This window comes from Eretmochelys imbricata, chromosome 21 (assembly GCF_965152235.1).
Source record: "Eretmochelys imbricata isolate rEreImb1 chromosome 21, rEreImb1.hap1, whole genome shotgun sequence".
Lineage (NCBI taxonomy): Eukaryota > Metazoa > Chordata > Testudines > Cheloniidae > Eretmochelys > Eretmochelys imbricata.
In genome coordinates this window covers 11,594,502-11,622,479 of record NC_135592.1, presented here as the reverse complement: position 1 = coordinate 11,622,479, position 27,978 = coordinate 11,594,502, and the positions used below count along the sequence as shown (strand labels likewise).

The window sequence follows — 27,978 nt, the reverse complement described above, 5'->3', positions numbered from 1 at the left end:
GCGGTCGAACTCGGAGGCTTGCTATGTGAAAGGGGTCACCAGTACAAAAGCTTGAGAACCACTGCCGTATTCCAGCTCCATTATTTTCCGTCTTTGCATTCAAGGTGGCAGAGAGCCGCTCCCTGCCATGTGCAGTTACCCCTTGAGAGCCAGTCGCTTGGCAGCTGGCTCTTGCGTGATGGGCCGATAATTGCCCAGTAAAGCCCTGCTCTCCTCTCTTGATATGGGTAGAAGAGGGATTCAGAGTTGGGGATGGAGGGTCCTGGAGGGCTGGGCTGTGATGTGGGGCAGGGGACGTGGTCGCGTCTCCGGGGTGGAGGTTCCTATGGGCTGCGCTGTAATGTACCTGAGACCCATCTCTCCTCTGGCTTCAGTAATTTCTGTAGGGGCGTTGCTGCCAGCACTAGGGCCCCGAGCTCTGAGCGCAGCACTCCGGCAATGCACCTTGCCTCCACCTTCTCCATCCTGTCTCTGGAGCCCACCCGAATTGGTGCGCTATTGGAGCGGGGGAGGAGGGCTGTGCTCCCCTGGGCTCACTGGTCAGCGAGCGTTTAGGGCCCAGTCTGGCTCCGCGGCATTCGGCACCCCAGCCTTTTGTCTCATACGTTCACTGCTGGCATCTCTAGCAGAGGAGGAACTTCCCCTCCCAGCCCCTCTGTCCCCCCTGCTCTCCTTTGGCTGGTTGGAGGCAGTGTGCTCTAGTGTGTACGGCTGGGGGCAGGGTGTCAGGAGACATCCATCGCTGACCTTTGCTTTGTCTCCTCAGGTTGTCGAGTTGCCATTTGGGGCTCAGGGTCGGAGCCCAGAGCAGCCATCACAATAGCGTCCAACAGCTGGAACGCCAGCGGCAGCCCCGGGGAGGGGCAGGAAGATGGACAGGAGGGAATGGACAAGAGTCTGGACAATGATGCCGAGGGGGTGTGGAGTCCAGACATCGAGCAGAGCTTCCAGGAGGCACTGGCGATCTACCCCCCCTGCGGCCGGCGGAAAATCATCCTCTCGGACGAAGGCAAGATGTACGGTGAGTAAGACCAGGCCGCACTTGGTTTTAGAAGGGATCCAGGCTTGACCCAACGGACATTGCAGACACTGTGTGCTTATTCAAATATCCATCATTATGTTTGAGTGAACATCCAGTTAAGATGACTGAGAGCAGCTCACCACCTCCCTTAGAACCAAATGCTGCCCCTGCATTCCCACTCCAAAGTCCAATTAAATTGAGGATACATCCCTTCGGTTATTCTGTTTTGTCTCTGACTCCAGTTCAGGGGTAGAGTAGGGAATTTCCTTGGGTTTGCTGCCAGTGTTCGGTGGTTGGCTCTGGAGATGAAAGTCCTGTCTTTGCTCACAGAATACGTGTAGCCTGACGGAAGTGTGTGTGTGTGTCTGTCCAAGTGGGGATAACGGGTGCCCGAGATGGCAGTAGCTGGGGGCTCAGGATTGAGATGCAAGCACGGGGGGAGCCCAGACCTTGACTAGCAAAGCAGGTTGGGTCAGGATTGAGGTCGATCAGCAGAGCAAGTTGGGAGCCTATTGCTGGGGATGCGGTGGGTGGGTCGGGACTGAGCTGCCTTGGGAGAGCTGTGTGGGGCGGGTTCTGCAGAACCTGAGGCTCTGATGTTCAGTCTCTCGCATCCAGTAGATGATTGAAATCCCCCTGTGTCAGCCCTCGTGTTCTGACCTCATCTGGGTGACTGCTGGCTGGCGACGGGAGTGGAGGGTGGCAGAGAGAGAGAGAAGGTAAAAGTGAGTTTCTGAAGGGGAATTGCTCCTCCAGGCTCAGCCCCCAGATGCCCCAAGCCTGGACGTCTCTGACACGGAGGCATTAGGAGCTCTTGGTATGAGCGGTGCCTTCCCCTCTGCCCAGTCACTTTCCAAGGCTTGGCCCTTGCTGTCTGCACCGGGGCACTAACCTAATGTCTCAACCACAGTATTTTGGGCCATGTCCCTACCAGCCTGTGGGGACACAGAAAGGGAAGCCAAACTGGGGCAGGGGTGGTGGCCCTCTTGGAATGGCTGAGACCTGTCAAGTGGTGTTGAACTCTGTTCCCCATGCTGAGGATCCACAGTCTCTGTGACATCTCTCCCTTCTCTCACTCCCTCCCTCCCTCTTTTTTTTCGCTCCCTCCCTCCCTCTCTCTGCTTTGCCTGCCTGACTGGTTTGGTGAAGTTGCAGCCAGAGAGAGGCTCTGCGCAGGGAGTCCACACACCTGGGGCTGGGCGTGAAAGGTGGTGTGTCTAGCCTCTCGTGCAGGTCACAAACAAAACACTTCCTTCTGCTTCTGAGGCTCCTTCGGCACCACCTTTGGATTTGTGTTTTCAAACTGCGGCTTGGCCTAGAAGTTCCCCCTATGTCGATGGTTTCCCCAGCTCTGAATTTTCGGGGCCACAACCTGAGGGGAGCTAACTACATTCCCAGAGCCTTCTCCTTCCCCCACGTCTCCATTCAAAGCTCCTCTGCTTCCATTTCCAACCCAATGGGCCACATTCATCCAAAAGAGTCATGGATTTGGCCTGGTGTCTCCCACTAGAACAGGGTCGCCTTGTCAATACAGGGTCTGGCCGAGGGAAGTCTGTACCCACTGATGGCTCTGGGGTAGTGGGGCCCGTCGCCTCTTGGGTTCAACTTTAAATACGTTATTGGTGTGACAAGAGAGGCAAGTGTGCCCAAGTCAGCACATTAAGCATCTTCAGCTGGAAGCAGGAAGCCTTGTGGATACAGGTACCTGCCTCCACCCATTGACGGTTTAGGGGGTTAGGATGCAGTGCCCACGCTCCAGTTTCCATTGCTTTGTTGGCGTGACAAGCTAAACAAGTGCTTGCCTGAGATGAGAGTGAGTCTGCGCCGAGGATGGGCCAGCAGTTGGAGTTCGGCCCAGGTCGGTGGCAAGTGTCTTTGTGCGGTGAGTTGGGTGACTCTCAGCCCAGTTCCTGGCAGGTCAGTTGTCCACATCAGCACCTTCGCAACTGGCACCTTCACGGGTGTTGTCAGCGGCGAGGCTATTGAAACTCCGCTCCCTTCGAGACGGTCCTTCCAATGCAGACGCGGGATGCTCCTGCAGTCTTTAGGGTTGTCAATCCAGGACTCTTCTCCAGCACTAAAAGGAAGTCCAACCCCGTTTCCAGCATCCTCTGCTGAGATCTCTCAAGTCTCAACGGCTCAGCACAAGGTTGGACTTGCTCAGTGCTCCAAGGAAACGCAGGGAGCTGGTGGGAATGGCACCAGTATTTCAGTATGGGCCACTCTGAGCCCCTGTGCAATGCGAGAGGGGGGATATGCTACTGGAGCGGGGCCTTTCTAATGAAATGGAAAATAGAGGTTTAAACCCCCTCAAACTGTTCTGGGCTTTCTGCCTCCCTCGCTGCTGATGACTAGAGCTGTGTGTAAACACCCATGGTCTCCTCCTTCTCTGCTCCGGGCTGAGTCCTCCCGTGATGTCACAACTCAGTGTTTGTGACCTCAGACCTGTCTCCATGGGAATGGACTGTCATATTATAAACACTGTGTTATGACCTCAGAGGATGACTTATGGAGGTGGGGAGGAACACTGTCTAATAGTGGTTAAGGTACAAGACTAAGCTTCAGGAGATCTGGGTTCTGTTCCCAGCACTGCCACCCACTCTACCTCAGTTTCTCCCATCCTTATAATAGCTAGAATACCTACTTTACACTTAATGTGCTCGTCTCTGTAGAGCACTTTGGAATCCTGGGAGGATGCTAGAGAAGGGCTAAGGATTAGGATAGTTTTATATTGATCATATTCTGAGAAACTGGGCACAACTCTTACACCCGATCAAAACTGGCCAATCACGTCTTTGTACCAATCCCTCTGGAATCAGCACTGAGCTGAAGGGAATTGCAGACTGCTGGTAATGCCTGACCTCTCTCTCTAGTTGCAAAAGACCCTAAAGCACCTTACCAATTGGGCACAGAGCACTCATGAAATGCAGCCACCTCTGGGGAGGGGGACAGTCGCCAGCACACTGCCTTTTTAAGTTCTTCCCTAAGCATTGGCCATTCCATTAACTGCTCCCCTCCCGTGCACTGGTCTCACTGGCTCTCCACGCCTCTCCCCCTGTTCTCAGATCTTCCTGCAGCAAAGCAAGACTTCTCCCCACCCCTGCTCCCAAGATTCTGGACCACCCAAAGGGACCTGCTTCGCTACACCGCCTTTCAGCCCTTGCACCCCTGCTCCTCACTCATGCCACCCAGCGGGGGCCCTTCTAGCCCAGGGCATCAGGGACGGAGGCGCGGGGATTCCAAAGCGGGTGCATTGTTTGGATTTCTCTGGGAATAGTTGGAGTGCCGCTGGGGAGCTTGGCCTCCACTCAACAAACCCAAGTGTGCAAACTGGTTTTTCCAGCCCCTGGGAGACATCTGGCAGTTGCTTAAAGAGACAGCAGCCCAGTTCTGCTTTCTTCTTCCACGCTGCCTCACTTGGTTCAGAAACTGATTTTCACCTTCTTATCTCGCTGCATCCCCCCCACACACACTTTCTCTCTGCCTCACCCCCTCCCCACTTCCGCTCTCTTTTGTAGGCAGTGTTTAGAACTGGAGGCAGGGCTGCAGGGAACCTTCCTAGTCTCCCTCCTGGAGGAGAGAGCGTGGAGGGGGTCTGTTGAACCGAACATACAGTGGGCCCCGGTCTGCCTCTAGTCTGGGAGGGGGCTCAGAATAGCCGGGCGAGCTCATAGTCCTTGTGCACCCCAATCCGCCTGCAGGAGTGTGGCTTGGGGAGGTTGTGTGCTTTCCTACCCCAATCCTAGTTCTTCTGGGAGAGGAGGCATTGAAACCACCATGACCCTTGCCTCTGATCTTTAAATTGTGATGTGAGGATGTCAGTTACTCAGCCAGACGTGAGGGGTCTATTACAGGAGGGGGTGGAAGAGATTCTGTGGCCTGCAATGTGCAGAAGGTCAGAGTAGATGATCATGATGGTCCCGTTCTGGCCTTCAGGTCTATGATCTGCGTGGCCTTGAATGAATCCCTGGGTTTGTGCTTCCCCATTTGCCTGGTGGGGCTGTTGACCCCTTTCGTGGGCGTTATTTCCAGCCTGTATGAGCGCCCTGTTTGACCCCCTGACAAGAAACCCCATGGAGAAGCCAAGGCTCTCCATGCTGGAATAGTGGAAGCAATGACAAATGAGTCATTGGCTGAGCATAATCCAGGGGGAAAGGGGGGTCCTCTCCACAGGAGAAGGGCTTAGCTCACACCTGGCGCAGGTTCTCCAGGTCACATAGCCCCAGAGGGCTCCCTGAACCAGGGCTGGGTCAGCCGTGACCAGAGGGAGACTAACCCCAGCAGAGCCAGGGAACCCCACTGTTTGTCTGGGCAAAGGGGGTGCTGTTCATCTACTCTTACCCCATTGCCTTTTGTTCCTGCCCAACCTGCTTACCTCCCAGTACTCCAGTATCCCACTAAGAGAATACTCTAGTATTCTCTACCACTAGCCCCAGACTCTCCATTGGAACCAGTAACGTCGTGGACCCTTACTACAGCATTCAGTAGTATTTTCTTCTCTGAGGATTTCTGCAGTAACATCCGCTCCCAACAGCTTACATGAGTCTCCCTACAGTATTGCTGGCCGTTGTTAGCTGTATTACAGTAGGGCCTAGAGGTCCCAGCTGAGACCGGGACTGCTTTGTGCTGGGCCCTGTACAGACACGCAGTATGAAGCAGTCCCTGCCCTGAAACACTTGCAATCCCCTGCTGTAGCATTCTTTCCTTGGGATGCCACTGTGCTCTGACAGGATCAGAGCTCTTGCCGGCGATGGGCCTAGACAGGACATGGCAGGGCATTCTGTAGCTTCCCTGGGTGAGACTTTCTCCAGCCCACCAGCATGGCTACCTATCCAGGCAGGCATTAGAGATGGGATTTTCCAGAGGAATCCCAGAGCATTTTAGCTCTGCTGTGGTACTTGCAGGGTGGGGGTGTTCTGATTGCAGAGGGACTGAGCTCCCAGCATAGAGAAGCAGAGGGAAGCGGTGGAAGGGGGGCAACCTTGACCTCTCGTAACCTCTAGCATTTGAATTTGTAGCCAGGCTGCGAGCATGGGGAGACAGTGGAGGGCCGGGGCTTGTTGGGCAAGGGGTGTCTCTCAGGGTTGTTGCCAGGAACTCAGGGAGCCTGCGCCTTGCCCCCAGACAGCAGGTGTAACTTGAGTTGGACTCGGCCAGGGCTGGTATGCTGCGGCGCGTGGATTGGCTGGAAGGTTGTCCCACTAGGTTATTTTTAACAGAGCCGTCCAACTGGTTCACGTGGTGGTGTCAGGGGAGAGGAATTTGGGGAATGTGGTAATTTGGAGGAGGGACGTGCCCTCCTAGAGGGAATGGCACAACCTCTGGTGAATCACGGGGCCGGGACAGCCCTGCAAAGCCTGCCAGTACCAGAGAGTGAGAGAGCAGGACCCTTAGCTACCTGGTACCATAGAGACGGCGAGGGGGGGCATGCACAGGGGCCTTCCTGCTGTTCTCAGAGACAGACACGCACAGACTTAGCTACGCAGGTACCATAGAGACAGTGGGGCCCACACAGAGCTGTCCTGCTGGTACCACACACAGGGAGCAGAGAATAGGGTTAGTGTGCGCTAGTACCAGAGAAAGAGACACACGCAGCTCCATGGTACAACAGAGGGTGCACACACAGCTATGCAGAGGGAGGAGAGTTACCCACAGCACAGTTAACCACAGGGTGCTGGGGGGCGCCAAGGGAGAAGTGACACATGCTGTTAAAATAGAGGTGAGGGGAGAGGACGCACCGGGCGAAAGGGAGACCCACACAGTTGCAAAGCTCAGTCCCAGAGGGGGAGACCCGCTCACAGTGCTTGGGGAATGATGACCCCTTGAGGCCTCTGCAAACTTCCAGAGCACCTGGAAGAGGCTCCCACTGCGCAGAGAACCCTGCGATGGCGGGGCCAGAGGTGGACTGTTAATACCCACTGAAAATATTCCAGTGTCCCATGCCCATAGTGCACCGTCTGTGCTGTGCCCCACTGCGGGGCGTGGGCTGCCCCATATGGCTACGCTGTGTTTGTAGTTCCTTGAGCCGTGCTCAAGACTGGGAGGATGGTGGGGATATAGGAGAGCTGGTGTGTCCCCACAATGGGAGGGCGGGAAATACAATCACCTCACATTGACCCACTCCACCCCACAGTCCTCCCCTCCCGGCAGGCTCCTGCTGTACATTGTAGGACTGTAGGACGCCTACTGACCCCGAAGTCCCTCTCCTCCACTGGGGTCACTTTTTCTTCTTTTCTCCCCACCCCACCCCTTGTCCTCCTTTCTCCACCCTCCTTTTCCTCTCATCTTTGCCCCCGTGCCTCTACGCTCGGCGCTGCCCTCTCCTCTCAGCATCTCCTCCCTTGCCACGCTTTGTCCAGATCCAGGGATCTTCAGGGTTAGCTCCATTGCTCTCTCACACACCCTGCCGCCCCTCTTCTGCTTCCTCCCATGCCTCCCACCATGCTGTGGGGCCAGGCCTGCCTGGAGTGCAGCCTCTTCAGGTCACTAGGCCTCCCTGCTAGGCCAGGGCCCACCATGACTCTGGATCCTTCAGGTTGCTTGTCTCCCAGGTCCTGGCCTAGCTGTAACCCCCAGGCTCTTGTGCTCTGACAGCCCACCGGGGCGTCAAGAGTGAGATCCACGCTGCCAGGGTGAGCAGGTGGGCACCTGCCATGTCCTTCCAACAGCACCTCTCCAGGGCATAGCTAGCGTTGGGCACCAATAACAACCGGGCAGCAGCCGCGCCTTGTGAGGGGAGCGATGCAGAGGCCGAGAGAAGTGGCGTCTGGGGCGCTCGGGGTTGGAGGGTGGAAGAGCAGATCTCAGACCCCGGGGGTGAACAAGAAGGGAATGGCGGCGTCAAGCTAGGTACTTAGCAGTTGTTCCCTGATGACTCTCCTTGGGCTGCGTTTCTTTCTAATGTGCAGTTTGCAATGGAGAGGCTGCAAGGGGAAATGCATCTAACAGTGCCAACGTGCCAGCCCTCCAAGGGAGCAGCCTCACCGGGCCCCTCAGATAGTGTGGGGAGAGGCTGAGGGCTGGAATCTCCTCCTCTCCCTCACATCTTTGGGGTAGCCCAGTAGGTACAGGCAGGTCAGGCTGGGCCTCGGCCCACCTGATTCTGTGTGGCTAGAGACTAGGAAACCAGAGCCCCTGGTTGTGGGCGTTTATGGGAATGCAGGATTAGCTACAGCTGCCTTCTAAGGGGAAGTAGTCCAGCCATCCCCTGTGGGGGCCAGTGTTAACCCAGGGCGCGGGGAATCACTCCAGCTGTTCCCTGTGGGGAGCCCCATTACTCCCAGGCAAGCTTGCCTGTGTGTGTGAGGGAAGAATGGCCGAGTGGATGGGCCACTGGGCTGGAACTCAGGAGACAGGAGCTCTGTTCCTGTCCTGCTGGCTGACTTTGGGCAAGTCACTGCCCTGTTTGTTGTGCCTCAGTTTCCCCCATCTGTAAAGTGGTCTCACAGGGGAAGTGAGGATTGGCTAATGCCCCTCACAAACTACAGTGAGGGCACCAGGGTGGCATGCTTCATCCCACCATATAGGGGGCGTGCTAGCCCCCATTGGTATGAGGGCCTGCTCAGGTCACCAGTAAGAGGGCGCGTGAGTGCTCTGGGGGCAAAAGGGGGAGGGGGGTCTGCCCTACCCCCGTAAGGGGTTGCACCCCCCTCAAGGGTCAGGGTCCGTGCTCCAGCTGCTCTTTCTGGAGGGAGCATTGTTACTCCCACATGTGGAGCCTTCCTTCTCTTGCCCTCCCCGGGAGGCATGGGACGCAGCGCAGCACCTGGCGCTGTCTGTCGCCCTGCGGCTGGCGGGATTTGCAGGGGCATGAGGAGGGGGCGAGGGGCGCTCGTGCTTCTTCCCTTACAGTGTGAGGCCTGTTTGGAGAGCCCCTCCCCCTGCCCCCAGAAGGCGTGGGGCGTCCGGCGCTGCTACAAAAGTTGTTTGGCTTTTTGACTTTTTTTTTTTTTTATCCTAAACTAGCTCCAAGGGCATTTCGACTAGCTCCAACCACCACCATCTGGTCCATTAAAATAAATCTGGCATGCTTCCCCACCCCCACATCGGTTGGGGGGGGGGGGGGGGGAGGAGAGAGAAGAAAGCTCCCAGCTGCTCCGAGGGTTGAATTTAGATTGGCCACAGCTGGCCTGTAAAATGTGGAGCAAAAGCACTTCTGCTTCGGATTAGGCCGAGGATGTCGGGCAAGGCTGTTTAAAAGGCCAGCACTGCTGGAAATGCGGATTGGGCAATGGGGGAAAATGGGGGGCTTGCCAATGTGACTCACATCTGAACCCAGATCCCATTTCCGCAGCATGTAGAGTTGCCCGTTTCCCTCCCGGGGGGAGGGGAGGGAAGGGAAGGGAAGGGGTGTCTCTGAGAGCAGTGTTCCCAAAGCACCAGGTTCCCGGTGGAGCGAGCACAGAAAGCTCTCCTGCCCCTCTTCGCAGTGTCCTCCGAGAGCGGTGCGGGAGGGAAGGAATCCCGTCCCGCAGATGCAAAATGGGAGGAGTTTCTGGGTGTCCCATGTCTGCGCCCAGCTCTCTGATCGGCACAAACCGCCCGCCATTCGGTGCGTGCCGTCAATCGGAACGGTCCCTCCATTGTGGTCATTTCATTCTGTCCTGGCCCCTTTCTTCCCATTAACGCTGTCACCCGGGCTCTCACAGACCCTTCCAGCCTGCCCCACCAGCTGGCTCAGTCTTGCCTTGACAGCTGCCAGGACAGCACCACCTTCTGGCAAAGCCTTGTCACTTGACATGTGGCTTGGAGAGAAACCTTGGTTAGGCCAGGGCTGGGATGTGGGGGGAAGGCTCCACTTGGACTAGGGAAGAGAAGTGTTTGAGTATCGGGGGCAGGGCAGAGGACCTGGCAAGATGCTCCTGCTTTGATCTTGTTCTTACTCTGTTCTTAGTCTTGTTCTTACTTTGGCTTGCTCTAGGTCGCAATGAATTGATAGCGAGATACATCAAGCTCCGGACGGGGAAAACACGGACGAGAAAACAGGTAAAAAAACCCTGCTTTACTTTATTTGAAGAAAGTGTCTGAGTGTGAGACCTTTGGCTGATAGACTCGACCTCGAGGACAGTGCTGGGAGTCTGGCTCGCTTCGCTCGGCTTGTCGTTGCGCCCTGGGAGGACGAGGAGGGACTGTGTGGCAGTCCGGATGCCTGGGTTCCACTTCCAGCTCTGCCGCTGGCTTGCTGCGCGTCTTACGTTTCCCCTCGCTGTGCCCCTTTTTCCCTATCAGTGTAATGAGGATTACGCTGAGCTGTGTCATGGGGGAGGTTATGGGGCTCGGATACGGCTAGTCAAGCTCTCTGGGAGCTGCTATAGCCCAGCAAAGGGAGGGATAGTGATCGTTGAGACCCCCACCACCACCCCACTGCTTATCGGATGCTTGAGGTCCAGGAACTGATCTGTTCCTGCACAGTCGTCTTATCTCCTCCCGTGGGCTTCAGCTCGCTGGGCAAGCGGGGCTGGGTGAGCCTCCTGTACACTGTGCCTGCCAGCGTGGCACTCTATGGTCCTCTGGGTGTGGCCAGGCCAACTAGAGATTGATGAGTCTCCTGCAGCAATGGCTAACAGCCTCTTTTAGCTGGTGCAGTAGAGGCTCTTGTGCTAAGATCCCGCGGTTCCCGGCTGCTGACGTCCCACCGTGAGGTGTCAAAACCCCTGGAGTTTGGGATTCCGTTGGGATCGGCCCTCCGGTGTGTGCTTCCATAGCCCAGCGTCGCCCATCCCTGAGCCTCCTGAGAGTCCCGATGGGCCCAGCCACGTCGCAAGAGCAGCCCTCTGCATGGGGCAGCGACATGACCGCCTCCCCTCCTGGGGGGAGCTGTGATGGCGAGTGGGGCATAGGGAGTGTTAATTGAACCTTCAAAAATCATTTGGTATGGGGTTTGGCTTGTGATTGGGCCTAGGGCTCATGGGGTCTTCCTGTTTTATACACACCCGGCCCTATCGCTTCTGGAGGAATCTGGGCCTGAACCCAAACACCTCTAGTTTCAAACCTGGATCTGAATTATGCACATCGCCCCTTTCTTCCTACTAGGCCAGGCCAGCCTCCAGCTCTGAACGGTCACTGGTGTGTGAGATCTCTAGTGAAATCCTGCGTCTTTCACCCCTCTCTTCTAGATCCAGTTCTAGAGCCCCTCTCTGCCAGTACTCTTTACCAGGACAGGGGGCACTTGTGTAACCCAGGTGCCTCAGATACCCCAGTGCTGATGCACTAGAAATCTGTCCTGTCAGCCGTGGGCATGGGCAAAGAGCTCTCTCCCACCCCCACCAGAAGCTCAGACTGTTGTAAGGCTCAGTAGCGGGGGAATCATAGAGCTCCTTGTTCCCACTGGCTACCTGCATCCCCTTCCTCCAGCCAGCCCCATGCTCCTTGCCCCCATTCATTGTATTGGGTGAGGTGTGCAGAACTGGGGACTAGCGCCAGGGCAGCATTGAAAATCAGCTGGCAGTGAATTACATCTGCTGTGGGAGCTCTGGGGTGTTACCTGCCTCGTGGCACCAAGGGAGCAGGGGAGTCTTGTATCCATTTCCATGACCGTGTCTGTGAGTGCTTCTGGACCAGTCCAGGGACGGAGCTGATTGTCCATAAGCCTTGAAGAGGCTCTTTTCATTTGCAACAGGTCTGGTTGCCAACAGCCATCCCGCTGCTCCCCATGCGAGAAAGTCCCTCTGGCTATGTCCAGTGCATGCACTGTGATGGGATTAGAAGAGCGGGTCACTGGTGCTGTGACTGGCTATGGTTTGTAGCGGGGTTCCTGCCAATGTGAGGGGGAAAGGAACTTGGAAATATGACTTTTGCTCCCCGCTGGCTTGTGACAACAGGTAGCTCTAGACTGGCTGGCAAGAGGAGCTGTGATGGGGGGCAGGACAGTCTAATGAACTGGGATTTAGGAGACAAGGGTTCGATCCCCAGCTCAGACACAAACACCTTGTGCAAATCATTAATCTACACTTGTGCCTCAGCTCCCCATCTGTAAAATGGGAATAACAGCACTGCTCTACCTCCCAGGAAGGATAAAATCCATGAGTGATTGCTACTGCATTGATGGGGGCAGTATAAGCACCGTAGATAGACATATTGATTGATAATAAGGTGCTTGGATCCTACTGGGGGGAGGGCTGTCTAGAGACACGGATAGACTGAAGGCCACATTGGCGCCATGTAGTAGAACTTTTCCTGTGTGTTAAATGTTTGAAATGATCCCTTGAAAACTTATCCCTTGAAAACTTATCTGGGCTTGGCAGTGGGGGGGAGGGGGCAGGGGAAGATGCCGCTCGAACGGATGAATAGAGGGGAATTTTGTTAGGGAGCGTGCAGCCCTCACTGGGTCTCTCTGGAGACAGAGGTTTGAACCAAGAGCAAACTGAACCTGGTGATCTCCATCAGAAATGTTCCTCCATGTGCCAAAGGCACCTCGATGCACAGCAGACAGTCTCTGCGCTGAAGAAGCAGCCTAGGGGCTGGGACTAGATGCAAGAGAGCAGGATGTAGGGGGCAGCTGATGGTCAGAAGGGAGCATATGGGAAATGACGCCACTTTGCTGCACAGACCTGCTCCAAGGCTGGATTCAGTGTCGCCTGCTCCGTAGCATGACACAGATGAGGCCGAAATTTCCAGCTCTGGGTGACCCAAGAGAGGTTCCTAACTCCCCACTTGATGCCCGCTTCCCCTTGAATGCTCTCTTTAACCTGTATTAAGTGCATATCTGTTTCACCGGGTATTTAAGTGTGATGCTCGGAGTACCTTTCCCCAGCCTGGAGAAGAGCTCTGTGTGGTTTGGAAGTTTCTCTCTCTCACCAACAGAAGTTGGTCCGATAAAAGCTAGCACCTCGCCCCCCTGGGACCAACACAGCTATAACGACACTGCACGCACCTGATTTTCCAGGGTTGACAGCTCTCAGTGACCTCAGTGAGGGTTGTGGATTCTCACAAAAGCAGCCGCCTTTTATTTAAATGCCCAGACTTGGGGCTTGTCTACGCTTGACAGCGCTTCCGTGTAGACACTCAATGATGCCAGGGGTTCTGTCAGCATAGTTAATCCATAAGAACGGCCAGACTGGGTCAGACTAAGGGTCCATCTAGCCCAGTATCCGGTCTTCCAACAGTGGCCAGTGCCAGGTGCCCCAGAGGGAATGAACAGAACAGGGAATCATCAAGTGGTCCATCCCCTGTCGCCCATTCCCAGCTTCTGGCAAACAGAGGCGAGGGACACCATCCCTGCCCACCTTCCCGAGAGGCAGTAGCTAGGTCGATGGAAGAATTCTTCTGTCTGCCAAGCACTGTCTACACCAGGGGTCAGGGGCATAACGACATTGCCCCGGGGGATGGATTTTTCCCAGCCCTGAGTGACGTAGCTGGGTCAACTTCACTTTTTTGAGTGAACCTGGCCCTGAAAATTTTTGCCTATGTTTTTCCTCCTCTTTGCACAGCACAATTCACAGAGAGGTTGGGGAGCCTGCCGGAGTCTGTTTGAGCTCCTGCATCTTCCATGGAATTATTAGCTATGCTGCAGTTGCAGGGCCATATTCCGCCAGGCATGGATTGGCATGGCCATGTGGAAGGGCAAAATTTGCCTTTCAGAAACTCCCTCCATGACAGTGACGCACGAGAAGGAAAGAGCCCGGGCTGAGTGTGCTAGTCTGGCGGTTAGAGAAACCATCTCTATGTTGGTCAGATGTGTGCCCCCTTTGCTTAGAAGCTGCCAACAGCCTTGGCGTCCACACCACCGTTGGTTGCAGAGTTAGAACCACACTGCAAAATGAAACGAGAGGGGTGTGCTTGCGGGGCACATGCCGCTCTGTGGGTCAGATCCTCGGCTGGCCTAAACCGGTGTAACGTTTACACCAGCTGAGGATCTGGCCCAATATTTTTGGCCACTGGTGCTCGCGTTCCATAGGAGGAGTGCTAGTTCTCCAGAACCTCGGCCAGGCCAGGAACCTCCGCTGACCCCCAGGCTGGCCCCGTGTATCTCGAGCGCAGCGGAGTGCGGGATCATGTCTTCATTCTCTTTGTGTTTTCCTTTTTGAACGGCTTGGCGGGCATTAGGTGTCCAGCCATATACAGGTTCTAGCTCGGAAGAAGGTGCGGGAGTACCAGGTTGGCATTAAGGTACGTTGGAGACCCTGCCCATGCGTCCGTGGTGTGTGAGCATGGGGCAGCCCCTCTCCTTCCTCTCCTCTGCTCTGGTTGACGGCTCTGCTGTTTTCCCCTCTCCTTCTGCTTTCTCTCTGCAGGTCTCTAGCCACTTGCAGGTTCTAGCCAGACGGAAATCTCGCGAGATTCAGTCCAAGCTGAAGGTACGCGCTCCCCGGCTTCCCCCCACCTCCCGCTTGCCCCCGAGCAGTGGCCGTGCTGACAACTAACACACTCAGCTCTGTGGTGTGCTGCTTTCTCTTTCCTTTTTATGTCTTTCCCCGACTCCCTTCGTTCCTGGAACCAGACACTCCCTGGGGAAGGGGTGGCAGGAAGAGACTGCAACAGGATCTCTCCAGCTGGAGAGTCTAGCTAGGAAGCTCCTGAGGTCAGATAGAGGCCTCCCTGGAGAACCTCCTCCCGTGTGCCCTTTGCAGGATGGTGAGCGCTCTGCCCATGTTGGGACCTGCTTTGCATGGAGCGGGGAGTGTAGGGTTGGTAGGTTGCAAGGGCTGGCCAGAGCCTGAGTATCCCAAAGGCAGTAACATAGCGAGCAAGGCTCTTAGGCTTTCCCCTTAGTGCTCTTCCTCCTTCCCACAAGCTCTTGTGCTGGGCAAGGCTCTGCATGTTTCCCTGTAGCTGGGAGAGTCAGGGCCTCCCCCAGGCTGCAGAGATGCATCAGAAGTTGGCCACTGCAGGACCGTGAGGGAGCAGTGCAGGCTGGAGCCTAACCTAGCTAGGTGCTGCTCCAGACGAGTTTAGTAGCATTGGGCTAGGGGGTCAGGACAGCATGCTGGGCACCTCCCCAGTTGAAGCCATAACGTCCAAGGGGCGGGAATGAGATGCAGAGCCCACACCTGTGGCTGAGGCTGGGGGCTCGGAGCAAGGGGCTTTGCAGGGTGATGCTCCCCCAGCAGATGCTGATGCTCATGAGTTGGTCCCATGGCCGTGCAGAGTGATGCTGTCCCAGCTGGTTCTAGTGCACTCAGGCTGCGTGGGCCACTCTGGCCCAGAAGGTGTTGGGCTGCTCAGGCTATGGGGCCCGCACACTGTGACGCTGCCCCCCACCCCTCCCCATAAGGAGACACGGGGGTGTTGGGGCCTGTGCTTCTAGTCTGTAGGGGGACAGTTGGGCTGTGGGACCAGCACAGGGAGATGCCGGGTGGGGGATATTTGAGCCACAGGGCTCATACGGTGGGGCGTTCTCGCTAGTGCAGGGATACTCAGCCAGGAGCTTTGGGGGCTTCCCATGGAGACCCTGCTCCAGTTCATTCTGGCTGCCTACAGGTCATGCTAGGGATCCAGGAGCCAAGGGAGCAGAGCAAGGATAAAACTGGAATGTTGTCTCTTCTCTGGTTGGCTTTTCTTTCTCTCCTTCCCTCTTTCTAAGTGGAGTTTGACTAACCTTTCAGTAACCGTTTCCACTGTGTGTTCTCTGTATTGTTGTTTGCTGGGTGCCAGAGGCACATGTGGGTGGGGTGGTGTCACAAGGCAGGGTGCGGGGAGGGGTTTTGCAACTGAAGCTGAAACGAAAGTTCTCATCAGGATGTTCCTCCTTTGGTGGTTGTTGTTCATTTTGTTTTGTGGGAGCCCCACCATCGGGGCCCCATTGTGCCAGGCACGGCACACGTGCACACGCTTAACTAAAAGACCCTGCCCTGAAGAGCTCGAGTAGGAGACGAGAGACAACAGGTGGATGCCGCAAACAGAGGGGAAGAACGCACCATAATAGTGCAATAACTATGATTAGCCTGCACGGCACAGGGGCCACTCCCAGGTGACGGAGAAATCTCTCTGCTGGTCCATATGCATTTGTTTGTTCCAGTACCCTCTGTCTTCCTGTCCCATTTAACAAGTCCAGGCAGAAAATCCCTGTAGAATTTAATAGGGAATTCTGTCCCTACTGTAGAGTCTATAGGATTGTTCAAAAGAACCTAGAGAGAGGCTCTGGCTTGCTGTTAAATTCTAGTATAGGGTTTGGGAGTCATTTCTATAGCTCCCTATCAATTTAGTCCCTATTAAATTCCATCTGACTTTTCCATAAGGACAGTAACTCCTCTGCCCCTGGGGACTCTCAGTAACTGGTGCGGAAGGAGGCTGTACTTAACAAGCCCTGCTTACTCCGTTACAAGGGGCACTTGAGGGCAATTTTGAAAGGGCCAACAGGGCCTCTGTGTGGAACAGCCGTATCTCCATTTTGTGATCCTCTTTGAATACAGCCTTTCAGTTCTCACTATGCCTCAAACGTGTGTCCGTGCACATTGATTTTATGCTCCCCACGTACAGGACTGTGTAATATTGATTTTTAAAATACATCCATCTCCTGAGTCTCTGGGGGCTCTTAAAATTGGTTCAAAATGAATTGGCCAATCAAGCCTCAAGTTAAGCTCTGAGGCGGAAAAGCAATATATGATCTGATGATCAGGGCATACATATGTAATAAGCACACTAAGACAGTGGTTCTCAAACTTTTTTACTGGTGACCCCTTTCTGATTGCGACCCCCCCCTTATAAATTAAAAACACTTCTAAATATATTTAACACCATTATAAATGCTGGCGGCAAAGCGGGGTTTGGGGTGGAGGCTGACAGCTCGTGACCCCCTGAGGTGTCCCGACCCCCAATTTGAGAACCCCTGCGCTAGGATGACCACAGATGTGCTGGGAAAGATTGCAGAACCCTCTGTTCCTGCTGAGTGAGCCAAATAGTTATTGCTAAAAGGAAACCTTGCTCCTTTTGCCAGTTGCCTCATATAAACACACAGACATCTAGGGACAGATTTTCTAGTGTTCCGCAACCATTGCACTGGGCCCGTCTGAAAATGTGGCCACTTCGATTTCCTGGTTTTAACCCTCTCCCTCCTATGGCTCCTTCCCAATGACCCTGGAGCTGAGCATGATAAGCAGAGGTTATTTTTGACGCCTGTTTTCTCGTTTCACTTTGCCAGCTTTAAAACTTTTAAGAGATGGTGAATGGGAAAGGCTTGATTATATTCAAAACACAGAAGATCCAATAGCCCAAATGAGGATCTATGTGCAGGCCTGGAAATTCACAAATCAATCCGTTGTAAAACAGCTGAGAATCATTTCCTCCTACTCATCCCTTTAAATCCCCTCTACCCAGCACTCTTCCCGCTCCTATCCCCGCTCAGATCTACATGTGCACATCCACCCAGTTCCCAACCAAGTACATGGTTTCCACCTTCACCACCCCCACTATAAAATTGTTCCAGTGCCCCTGTGTGCATACAGCCATGCACATCTCGTTCCCCGCCTTTCTGCTGTGTGCACATATAGAACCGTTGCTGGTGCATACGTCACACACGTACATGTGTGAGCTGGGTAAGGTTGCTTCGTGCCCAGCCAGCCCGGGGCTCCCTATCCACAGCTTCACGTACGAGTGCAGCCTATTCTGGTATTTCACTGGCGGCCCGTGCGCTACTCAGTGGGGCCTAACTGAGAAGAGGTTACCAGCCCGCACGGATCTGTTGTGCCCATTCCCAGGGAGACCAGGTCCATTAGAAACCACCCAGGTTTAGATCTGGTTTGTTTCCAAAGTCAAACCCGTCTTTCCTTGGTTCTTCGAAGGGTCAGTATGTTAATGACTCCTATAAGGGTGCAGACGAGCCTCTGCTCTGGGATTGTTGCAAACATACTAACCGTTGCTATTCCTTTCTTTTACGTACAGGCCATGAACTTGGTAAGTAGTGCTTGAGTTTGCAGTTACTTTCTTTAAACTTCTCTTTATCCCTTTAATATTCCCTGGCCCTCTCCCATGGACTGAGGACCCCCCCCCCCCCCACAAGGAAAAATCCCTGGTATCAGTGACTCGTTGGGGGGGGTGTTTTCTCTCTGAGTCAGGACCCAACCAGTACTGCTAAAGGTGCCCTCTCACACGTGAGACTTAAAACCGAGGTCCGGGCCACTTGTGCTCGACAATCCCTTGGGATGTTAACATGAGCAAATTCCAGTCTGGGTGGGGGGGGGTGGTTTCTGTTCTCCTTCCCAAGTTCTCCCTGCTGTTTCATTATTCTCCGTGACTTCCTGTCCTTAACTGTTGTGTAACAATGCATGGCAATGATAAACAGCTGCCATGCTCCACCCCAGAGGTGGCTGCATCTCAGGGGCAGTTGAAGGGCTCCCTTTGCGTGTATAGATCCAGTTTGTAAAGTGTGTTGGGCTCCTTTGCACTGAAGGGGGTAATCGGGGTCAGTCTGTCTGCGTCCCTGTCAGTTTGGGTTGGTAACCATGCTTTCTGTTCCTCCTCTCCTCTCAAAGGACCAGGTCTCGAAGGACAAGGCCCTTCAGAGTATGGCCTCCATGTCATCCGCACAGATCGTATCCGCCAGTGTCCTGCAGAACAAACTCAGCCCTCCTCCTCCTCTTCCTCAGGCGGTCTTCTCTGCTCCCCCCAGGGTAAGGGACTCTGCTCTCCCCAGGTGGAAGAAGGCTCTCCTTGTGTTCCCAGCCCAACAGGATCTGCCACATGGAATGAGCTAGGAACACTATCTAGGAAGGAGGTTGCAGGTTCACCTGCCACACTGGGACTTGATACAGGGAACAGCAGGGGAGGGGTGGCTGCAAGGAAGCTCACAGCTACTCCAGTCCTAGGCTGTCTCGACAGGTGGCTTTGTTGAGGAAAGGGTCAGGAGACTTGACCCTTGGGGAGCTCACAGCTACGGCGTTCCCCTAGCGGATTTCTTGCCGAAGACGCAGTTTCCAGGTTGGCTGTAGACTTGCTGTGTAACCTTAAAGCCCCTCGAGCTGTTTAGTAACCTGCTCAAAGGGGCAGTAAGATGTGTCGTAGGGTGTTGGGATGTGCTGCTGTTAAGTCCCTGACTATTCCTTTGTGTGTGCTTTTGTTTCCCCAGTTTTGGAGCGGGTCTATCCCAGGACAGCCTGGACCCTCTCAGGAGTAAGTAAAGAGGCACCTCAAGTCTCAATCAGACCGTATTTATGGCTGCTGATGCTTTAATATGACTTGGTTTTCTCCCCCCAAGTTCCTGTGTCAGTCAGAGGTCAGGAAAGCAGTGTGCTGTTACGGGGAGAGCAGGGACTCGGGGGCCAGGTCTCCTAGGTCGTATGCCCAACTCTGCCAGCTTAGGCAAATCACTGGTGTGCATGTTTTTAAATCTGCATGTGAGCAGTGTGTGGAGAACAACCTGATGCATGCAGCCGGCTCCCGTGTAGTCAGGAGAGGGTCAGAAACCTGTGTGCAGAACTCCCCACTACCTCTGGGGTGGGGGGTGGGGAACGTTTGTCTGGCCACTGCCCAGGCTGAGTGTGTTGATGGATGAAGGACTGCTGTATCTCTGGCCTGGGGCTGTGGCGATGATCCACCAACATCTGGCTGCTAATGACTTGCTCCTGATGATCTCTGGGGTCCGGCCAGCGCTGGTGTCTGGCTGATCGCTGTGTGCACTGAGAATGTGGGCCTCCGGATGAGCTGCATTTATACTAGACTAAGGGGGTGTGTCGGGAGGGAGGATTGGACATATCCCAGTTGCTGGGGGAGAGTGGTGGGAGGGGCACAGAAGGCCTCCTCATTTGGGGAGGAGAGAGCGGGGCAGGCAGATGTAGGGAGATGAGAATTAGCAGTTGCTCTCTGTGTGCGTGCGCAGAGGCACACTGTGTGGATTTGGATATAGATGTTCTTGTCTTAATTGTCCAGGAAGCTCCGTACGGAGAGGAGGTGGGGCAGGGGGGTGGGAGGACGCTTTATAAACGAGATTCGCATTAACCTGCCTAACGATGCACTTTGTTTTTCAGCATTAAACCATTTGCACAACCAGCCTACCCCATCCAGCCACCAATGCCTCCATCACTAGCCAGTAAGTGGGTCACTTTCACTGGTGGCCAGGTTTTCACCTCTTCCGCATCGCCTCTTGGAGGCGCAGAGATATTCGTTTGCTTGCCTTAATTGCCCTGCCCTTGGCTCCTCCCCCAGAGGAAAACCCCACCACCCCAGCTTCTGCCCACTGCTCATGTGCATGTTCACATATGCATCTCTGTGTCCTTCTGCTATGGCCGCCCGAGCTCTAACTTCTGAGGGGCTGTTTCCTCCTCTTTCCATCACCTCCTGCACCAGGGATTCACACTTGACAGCAGAATTGTCTCTTTTGCATCAAAGGCGCCACCTTGAGAACTGGTCCCCCACCTGCCCCAAGCCTAAGATACTGGGGTGTCACCTCCGCATCATAGTCTGTAATTCACCAGGATGCAAAGCTCCCAAGACTGCCCCTGATCCTGAGTCTCCGCAGTCCGCTGAGACGAGAACCTGCCCTGTTTAATTCTGTTATGAGCAACGCTCTGCCACCCGGTGGGCCCAGAAATAAAGCAGCCTCCCAGCACACCCACTGACCCTTCAGCCTTTCCAAAGGTAACACAGCGTGGCTCTTTATCCCTCCCTTGTGGCTAGACCACATATAGAGGTTAGTGTGTCTGCTACTGCTTCCAAGGTAAGGGAGTCTGTTCTTTAGCCCACGCTGTAGAGGCTCATGATCTTGGCTCCAGAAGTCCTAGGTTCAACCCTTGTGGGTAACCCAGCCAGCGGCGTTGTTACGTATTGAACAAGAAACACAGGTGGAAGTCCCCCGTTATCACAAAGTGTAATCTCATTAGCCAGGAAGACCAGTTAGCCACAACAGATCCCAGGAGGGCTGGTAGCCAAGACCAGTGTTCCTCTAAGGCAGTGGTTCTCAACCTTTCCAAACCGCTGTCCCCCTTTCAGGAGGTTGATTTGTCTGACGTATCCCCAAGTTTCACCTCACTTAAAAACGACTTGCCTACGAAAGCAGACATAAACATACAAAAGCGTCACAGCCAGGAGTACTGAGAAATGGCTGACTTGCTCATGTTGACCATGTAACGATAAAATCAATCCATTGGAATATAAATATGGTGCTTACATTTCAGAGTATGGTGTATAGAGCACGTTCTTGTCTGTATGAAATTTTTAGTTTGTACTGACTTTGCTAGAGCTTTTTCTGTAGCCTGTTGTAAAACTAGGCAAATAGCTGGATTATGTGACGTACCCCCGGAAGACCTCTGCGTACGCCAGGGGCACGCATACCCCTGGTTGGGAACCACTGCTCTAGGGGAAGGGAGGGCAATTGTTATTGACAGTGCTGCGGTGCTGACGCACCTCGATCAAGAATCAAAGCCTCGTGGTGTTAGGTGCTGTGCGTGTGTGTAATTTAAATAACTGTCAGCCCCCGTCCCCAGAAGTTGACCATCTTAGCAGGGATGGGAGAGTGGGGGATTTCCCTGGTGGGACAGGCCTCTGTTTTCCCCCAGTGTTCACAGAAAGAGCGAAAGGCTTAAACGCGCAGAACTCGGTCTGGAGCTGATGTGGGTCTCACATATCCGAAGGGAGTCAGCACCACGGGGGGTCAGCGTGGGCAGGCCGAGAGTCGGACTGGGCTGTACGCCGGGGGAGCTTCCTGGCAATGCTAACGAGCTGTGGCTCTGTATCCCTCTCTAGTGGTAGACCACATAGAGAAGTGTGTGTGTCTGCCACTGGACTAGGCCCCCAAGGAAGGGGGTTGGCAGCCCCATTGCATGACACTTCTAGAGCCAGGCTGGAGGTCCCCGCCAAATGCCCCGCTCTTACGGCGCTCCAAGTTATCGTGTGTGCGCTACGATGCGGATGGAAACCGCTGTCCATGTTCATGCTGTCACCGCAGCTTACGTACTGCATGTCAAGTCAGTGCACAGCAAACCTGCCATCTAGACCTGCCCTTAGCGTAGGAAACCAGCCCAGCGTCGGCTAGGAGGAAGGGCGGCTGGGCTTGCGGAGACCTGCCAGATCTCTTTCCGCATCGACGTTGCGGGCACAGGTTTCCCTGAGCTTTCCCAGGGGAGCGGTGGGTTATCCCATGGCTTGCTGGATGGTCTCTCCTTCTCCATGCTAGGTTACGAGCCCCTGGCTCCTCTCCCACCGGCTGCCTCAGCCGTGCCCGTCTGGCAGGACCGCACCATCGCCTCCGCCAAGCTGCGGCTCCTGGAGTATTCAGCGTTCATGGAGGTGCCGCGGGATGCTGAAACGGTAACCCTGTGGGGGGCGCTGGGAGTTTTGACCCCTCACCCTGCCCTTCCAAATAGACTGACGGGGATGGGGATCCCAGAGAGCAGAGGGGACATTTCTGCTGTCCCTATGCTTCTTAGCACCAAGCATCGGTGCCCAGGGACAGGTCTGGTGTCCTCCAGAGCTGTCCCTCCTATGCCCCTGTGCAGCAGAGGGGAGTGGAGAATGATTCTAGGCATAGCTTGGGTCCCTGTGATCTCTTAGCCCAGGCGGTGATGGGAGGCTGGAGGGCTCTGGGTTCCGGCGTCTGACACAGCATCACCGTAGCGGCTGTGGTTCCGTGGTGTGCATGCATCTAGGGCAACCGATGACAGCTCCCACATCGCTGACCCTTCCTGCTTCCTCTACAGTATAGCAAACACCTCTTCGTGCACATCGGGCAGACGAACCCCTCATACAGCGACCCCCTGCTGGAGGCCGTGGACATCCGTCAAATCTATGACAAGTTCCCTGAGAAGAAGGGGGGCCTGAAGGAGCTCTACGAGAGAGGACCCCAGAACTCCTTCTTCCTTGTCAAGTTCTGGGTAAGAACCATGCTCCCACCCTCCCCACAATGCCCAGCTGTGTGTCTAGAGCCCCTCGCAGATGCTCCCACACACTGTGGTGGGCAGGAGCTGGCAAACCTGTTTGTACAATGATCTGAGTCGAGCCAGAAGAAGTTTGTTCCCCGGCAGAAGCCAGGGTGGCAGCTGGCAGCTGTGGACAGACATGCAGGGGCTTTTATCAGCCGTATCACCTCGGGGGTGATGCTGCCTGTCCTTACAAGCCACACCAGCTTGGGTTGGGTCCAGGCTTGGGTGGGAGATCTTCCAGGGTCACTAGAAACGGCAAGAACAGGTGTGGGTGAGTCGGAAGATGGGCACACTTCCTTCCCAAGTCAGTGCAGTGCTGGGAGTGGGGCTGTGTTGGCAGGGGGCTCTTCCCTCTAAGGCTCTGCTGAACTCAGTGACGTGCCATCTTCAAAGCTGCCATTTCAGCCCCAGCCACGTGCTTCTGCCTCCCACTGCAGCCAGTCTCCCCATGATCCCCAAGGCTCCAGCCTTCACTGGAACGTCAGCCCTGTTCAACGAGTGTGGAGGGGGTGGGGAACAAAGGTGCAGCCGACACTGTTGGCACAGGAGGGAGACCGTCCCTCATCCTGTAAGTAGTGGGTCAGTCTGCTCTCTGTCCCTCTCTGCCTGCAACCCCGGGCCTGGGAAGAGGGGGCATGAAGAGCCCCTGGAATTGTATCCCCCTTCCAGCCTGGGAACAGAGAGAAGAGGTGCCCATTCCAGTCGCCCTCCCTCCCGCCCAGGCCCAGGAGCGGGAGGAGAAGAGCCTTTGGAGCTGCAGGGAGGGCAGAACTGATGTGGGGGCTGGGAGGGGAGGGCCACGTAATTAATTGCTGAGCTGGAGGAGGGGCAGGTGGTGGGGAGCAGGGAGGCATGAAATGAATGAGTTAGAATGTGGGGGTTGGAGAGAAGCTGGAAGCTCTGAGCCATCAGGGAGCAACGTGTCTCCCACAGGGGGGCAAAAATCTCCTTCCTCTATACGTTTGGGGGAGCTAGCTGCACTAATTGCCTCCACCCCACACACGCTGGTGCGGCATGAGGGAGTTCAAAAATCAAGACCGACCAAAACACACACTATCTTTTAAAAGTCTCCTGGTTTGGGGCAGGGTGGGTGGGTCTGAATCCAGATTTCTGACCTCTTAGCGTTGTCAGTACTGTGTCCTCCTGAGACAGGAACGGCCTCAAGGGTGAGGACCTTGGTTTTCAGATCCGGCAGCAGTGTTTGCAAGAGCAGAGGTATTTAGCTCTGATGTCGTGGCCAAATGCCAACAGAGGTAACTACCTCCTGCGTCCCTCAGTTCTCTCCCCAGCCCACTGGGCTGCCGTGGCTTATATGGTATTTTCTGCTTCCTATCCTAACCTAGCATGCACTCCTGCAGCACGCTGTTCAACAGCTTCTGTCTTTCTCCCCAGACGTAGTTGCATTTCAGGAGGGGCTGACATTCTCTCTGTGCCTTCAGTCCGTCGAGAAAGATGGTATTTCTGTAAATCAGTGACTTTTTTTTACCTCCAGGTCTCTGTCCCTGAAAGCTCCACATTCTGGACCTTCCCGCCTCCAGCCAAAGCTTAGCTCAATTCCTGGTAACGCCCTCCCTTTCCCTCTGCTTTAGGCGGATCTGAACAGCACGATCCAGGACGGTCCTGGGACCTTCTATGGCGTGAGCAGCCAGTACAGCAGCGCAGAGAACATGACCGTCACTGTCTCCACCAAGGTGTGCTCCTTTGGGAAGCAAGTCGTCGAGAAGGTAGAGGTGAGTCCCACGCCCATGAGGGAGTGCGGGCTAGTGGCTAGAGCACGAGCCGGTGAGTCAAGCCTCCATTCCCAGTTCTGCAACTGGCTCCCTGTGTCCTTTGATGAAGTCACTGTCCCTCTGTGCCTCCGCTTCTCCATCTGTAAAATGGGGAGGGTACCTACCTTCCTGGGAATTCAGAGCTGAATTAATAGAGATCTGTGCCGTTATTAATTATCATAGGAACGTGCAGTGCTGTGTCACAGGTAAAATGTGCCAGATGCTAACAGAATCCAGCCCCAAAGAGCTAACAGCCTTAAAGGCACGATTGAGTGGAAATAGCTGGATGAAAGCTGCTCCTTAAACAGATCTGGGAGCATATAGTACCTGAGCTAGTAAATTTCAGCCTTCTGCAGTGATATTATCCCAGTTCGCTTAGACTCATGCTGCAGATCCCAGTGTCTTTGCTACCTACATCGTCCGTCCTACATGCTCCTACTCCCGCCCGCTCCCTTGCACACTCTGACAGCAGCCACGTGCTAACTGTGTAGTAACACTGAGCACCTGGATCTATTCTTCTGCAGACAGAGTACGCACGGCTGGAGAATGGCCGGTTTGTCTATCGAATCCATCGATCCCCCATGTGCGAATACATGATCAACTTCATCCACAAACTCAAGCATCTCCCGGAGAAGTACATGATGAACAGCGTCCTGGAGAATTTCACCATCCTGCAGGTACCCGACGTTGCCTCCTTTCTTCTTCTTCCATCCCCATTCTCCACTTCTAGGCTCACCATTCATAAGTGACGCATGACTTACTGATGACCACAATCATATGACCACCCTTTGTTGCATGTCGGTGCAAATCCCCTCCCCCGCATGGTTAAGACTGAAGATGTCCCCCCCATTATAGACCAGGGCCTAAACTTTCAGAAGTGACTAGTTATTCTGGGTGCACTCTTTGGGTTGCCTTAAAGAACCCCGATAGTCAGACAATGCTGAGCACCTGCCCTCTGGAAATCAGGCTTGTTTAAGCTTGGGCACCTAAAATTATTTTGAAAACACAGGCTCTAATTTCTTCAAAGCCATTTCCTGATCGAACCAGCTTTCCTAGAACCTAGAATTTTTACAGGCCACATCTTGTGCCAAGGTGGCACTTTGGGGAAAGTTTGAGGCAAAATCACAACTGGATTTTGAGAGAGGTTTTTTGGGGGGGTGAGGCGGGTTAATCCTTTTTTGTTCACACGAATTTTATCCTTCTAAAGTGCATGTGTGTATAAAATACGTTAAAATGTAATGTGACTAGACACTATAGAGACACCCATATTAATAAATATATATGCAGCTGTGTACCCCGATACACGTAATTCACTGGAGCTGGTCACAAAATAGTCCTCAAAACAAATACTGTTTAGATAAAACTGAAATTTTCTGAGAAATTGTGTCGATTTCAATGCCATTTCCCACTGAAAATTTATTTTCCAAATGAAATTTCTTTTGGAAATGTTTGTTTTGAAATGTATTTGTTTATTTGTAGATTTTATCATTTGCACATTATTTCATGACTGGTACTAATAGTGTAAAATATGCTACGCTATGTCAAGTCATAGCCTAATCTGACATCACATGTCGTTATAGATTCTTACATGTCTTATCAGAACTAATGTAAAAAAAAAAAAAAGTAATATTAAAAACATTTTAAACATCATATACATTTCTAAAGAAAAATTTCACTTTGAAATAAAATTTCAACATTTTTCCAACACTACTTTTTGGGGGCGGAATTTCTGTTTCATGGGAAGTTTGAAAAAACATTTGTTTTTGTTCCGGTTCAGAACGAAAACAAATTGTAAAGTGTCAAAAATGTCCCATGAAACAAAAGTTTGGCATTTGCACCAGCTCTAGATTTCACCTATGTTGTACTGGGGTAAGTGGCTTCACAAGGTACAAGCCAGCGGAGACTCGCGGGGGGGGGCGTGTACATACATGTGGATACAGATCTATAAAATAAATTATCCACATGGTAAAACTGTCCCTTACAAGATAACACAGAACCCATCTCTGGACTCTCCTGACTCCTCTTTCTCTCCTATCCACCCAGGTTGTTACGAATAGGGATACCCAGGAAACCTTGCTCTGTATAGCCTTTGTTTTTGAGGTATCCACCAGCGAGCATGGCGCCCAACACCACGTGTACAAGTTGGTCAAAGACTAGAGGCCCTGTGGGATGGGTGGGGCTTGGGGGGGGGGGAGAGGCCTTTGCAGAGAAGCTGCCCATGCAGGATGCCTCGGTGGAAGTCTTTTGAAAACGAGAAAAAGAAAAGCCAAAAAGACTGACTCACAATCAAAGATGTTTTCTACTTAGGAACAATTTTTTTTAAAAAAAGAAGAAGAAGAAACCATAGAGCGAAAGGAGGGGCTCATCCAGAGCTGGAAGGGGAAAGACTTGGCCTTCGTCGTTCCTGAGGCCTACCGCCTGTGTGCCTTTCTCAGCATGCCGTCCTAGAGCAGCATGTTGCCACGTCGACCGACAACCCCTTCTTAATACCCAGATGCACCTCCTTGCTCAGCTATAAATGATCGTGCGTCCCGGCCCAGCTCTGCCTGGCTTCGTTCTGATGAGTGGGTGGTGCTGAAATGGCCTTTCAGAGTGGGATGAGAAAGTGGATGCTGCCTGGTTTATCCAACAAGGCATGGTCTGGTCTGGAAACGGGCAAGGGAAAGGGAGAATTCTTCTGCCCCACTCTTTGCAGTGGGCAATGTGCAAAGCCAGCATGGCCCACAGAGACGCAGGTCAGGTCTTTGTGTGTAACGTCCCCGTCAGCTAGTTGCAAGAGGGAATGGTGACTGTAAAAAGTGTTATCACAGCAATGGCACTGAGCACTGTGTTTGTTTCAGGAGTGCAGTGATCCTGCAACACTGTCCCTGGAGCTATGGTTATGGAGGTACCCACAGCAGTATGCCTGGCATTATGGTTTGTGTGGGGGCGTTGGTCCCATGGCAGTGTCCCAGGCCTTGGGAATGTGGGTGCATCACCTTGGAGCGTGTGTTGAACCAGTTGAGAGAAGAGGGTCCTAAGTGCATGGCTGTGGGAGGTCAGAGCAGGTGGTGGGAGGGCAGGAAGGTAGCAGAATGACAGGAAGGGGCTCAGCTGGAGAAAAGAGATCTCAGAGGCTATGGAGACCAGCAGTATAATGGCTGTACCCAGGCAGAGTCTGAGAGGCCTGGGGGGGGAAGTCCCTGGGCTGGGAAAGGTGGGATCACCCAGGAAATTCTCAAACATCCCAAGCGACTGGAAGCTTTAAGCAGCTCTTGCCGATGCTTTGGCATCTGACTTCATGGCAGAGACGCGGGAAAAGCTTAGACCAAAGCCGGAAGATCAGTTTAGCAGGGTATTAACTTTCCCGATCGCCTCCCATTGCTTTCCTGATCGTTCCTATCTGCAGGCAATGGAGTGG

At 53.9% G+C, this 27,978-nt stretch overlaps 1 protein-coding gene across 4 annotated transcripts; it reads left to right on the top strand.

Moving 5' to 3' along the window:
• Positions 1-825: 825 nt before the first annotated feature.
• TEAD3 (TEA domain transcription factor 3) lies at positions 826-26,735 on the top strand. 4 transcript variants are annotated; one of them, XM_077839250.1, is made up of 12 exons: positions 826-1,021; positions 9,942-10,006; positions 14,254-14,316; positions 17,840-17,851; positions 18,430-18,567; positions 19,023-19,066; positions 19,921-19,982; positions 22,065-22,198; positions 22,588-22,761; positions 24,399-24,539; positions 25,103-25,255; positions 26,622-26,735. In XM_077839250.1, the coding sequence occupies exons 1-12, from the start codon at positions 886-888 to the stop codon at positions 26,733-26,735; spliced, it is 1,236 nt and encodes a 411-aa protein (XP_077695376.1). In that variant the 5' UTR covers positions 826-885. The 4 variants fall into 4 exon arrangements, with proteins under 4 accessions (XP_077695376.1, XP_077695374.1, XP_077695373.1 ...); XM_077839248.1 differs by lacking the exon at positions 17,840-17,851 and having other exon boundaries at positions 886-1,021; positions 18,430-18,546; XM_077839247.1 differs by lacking the exon at positions 17,840-17,851 and having other exon boundaries at positions 886-1,021.
• Positions 26,736-27,978: the final 1,243 nt, after the last annotated feature.

Excerpts from the sequence above, each read along its gene's own strand:
- TEAD3 (XM_077839250.1), top strand. The coding sequence starts at position 886 with ATGGACAAGAGTCTGGACAATGATGCCGAGGGGGTGTGGAGTCCAGAC. Across the intron at positions 1,022-9,941 it reads GGACGAAGGCAAGATGTACG|GTCGCAATGAATTGATAGCG; the intron begins GTGAGTAAGACC and ends GGCTTGCTCTAG. Across the intron at positions 22,762-24,398 it reads TCTTCCTTGTCAAGTTCTGG|GCGGATCTGAACAGCACGAT; the intron begins GTAAGAACCATG and ends CCTCTGCTTTAG.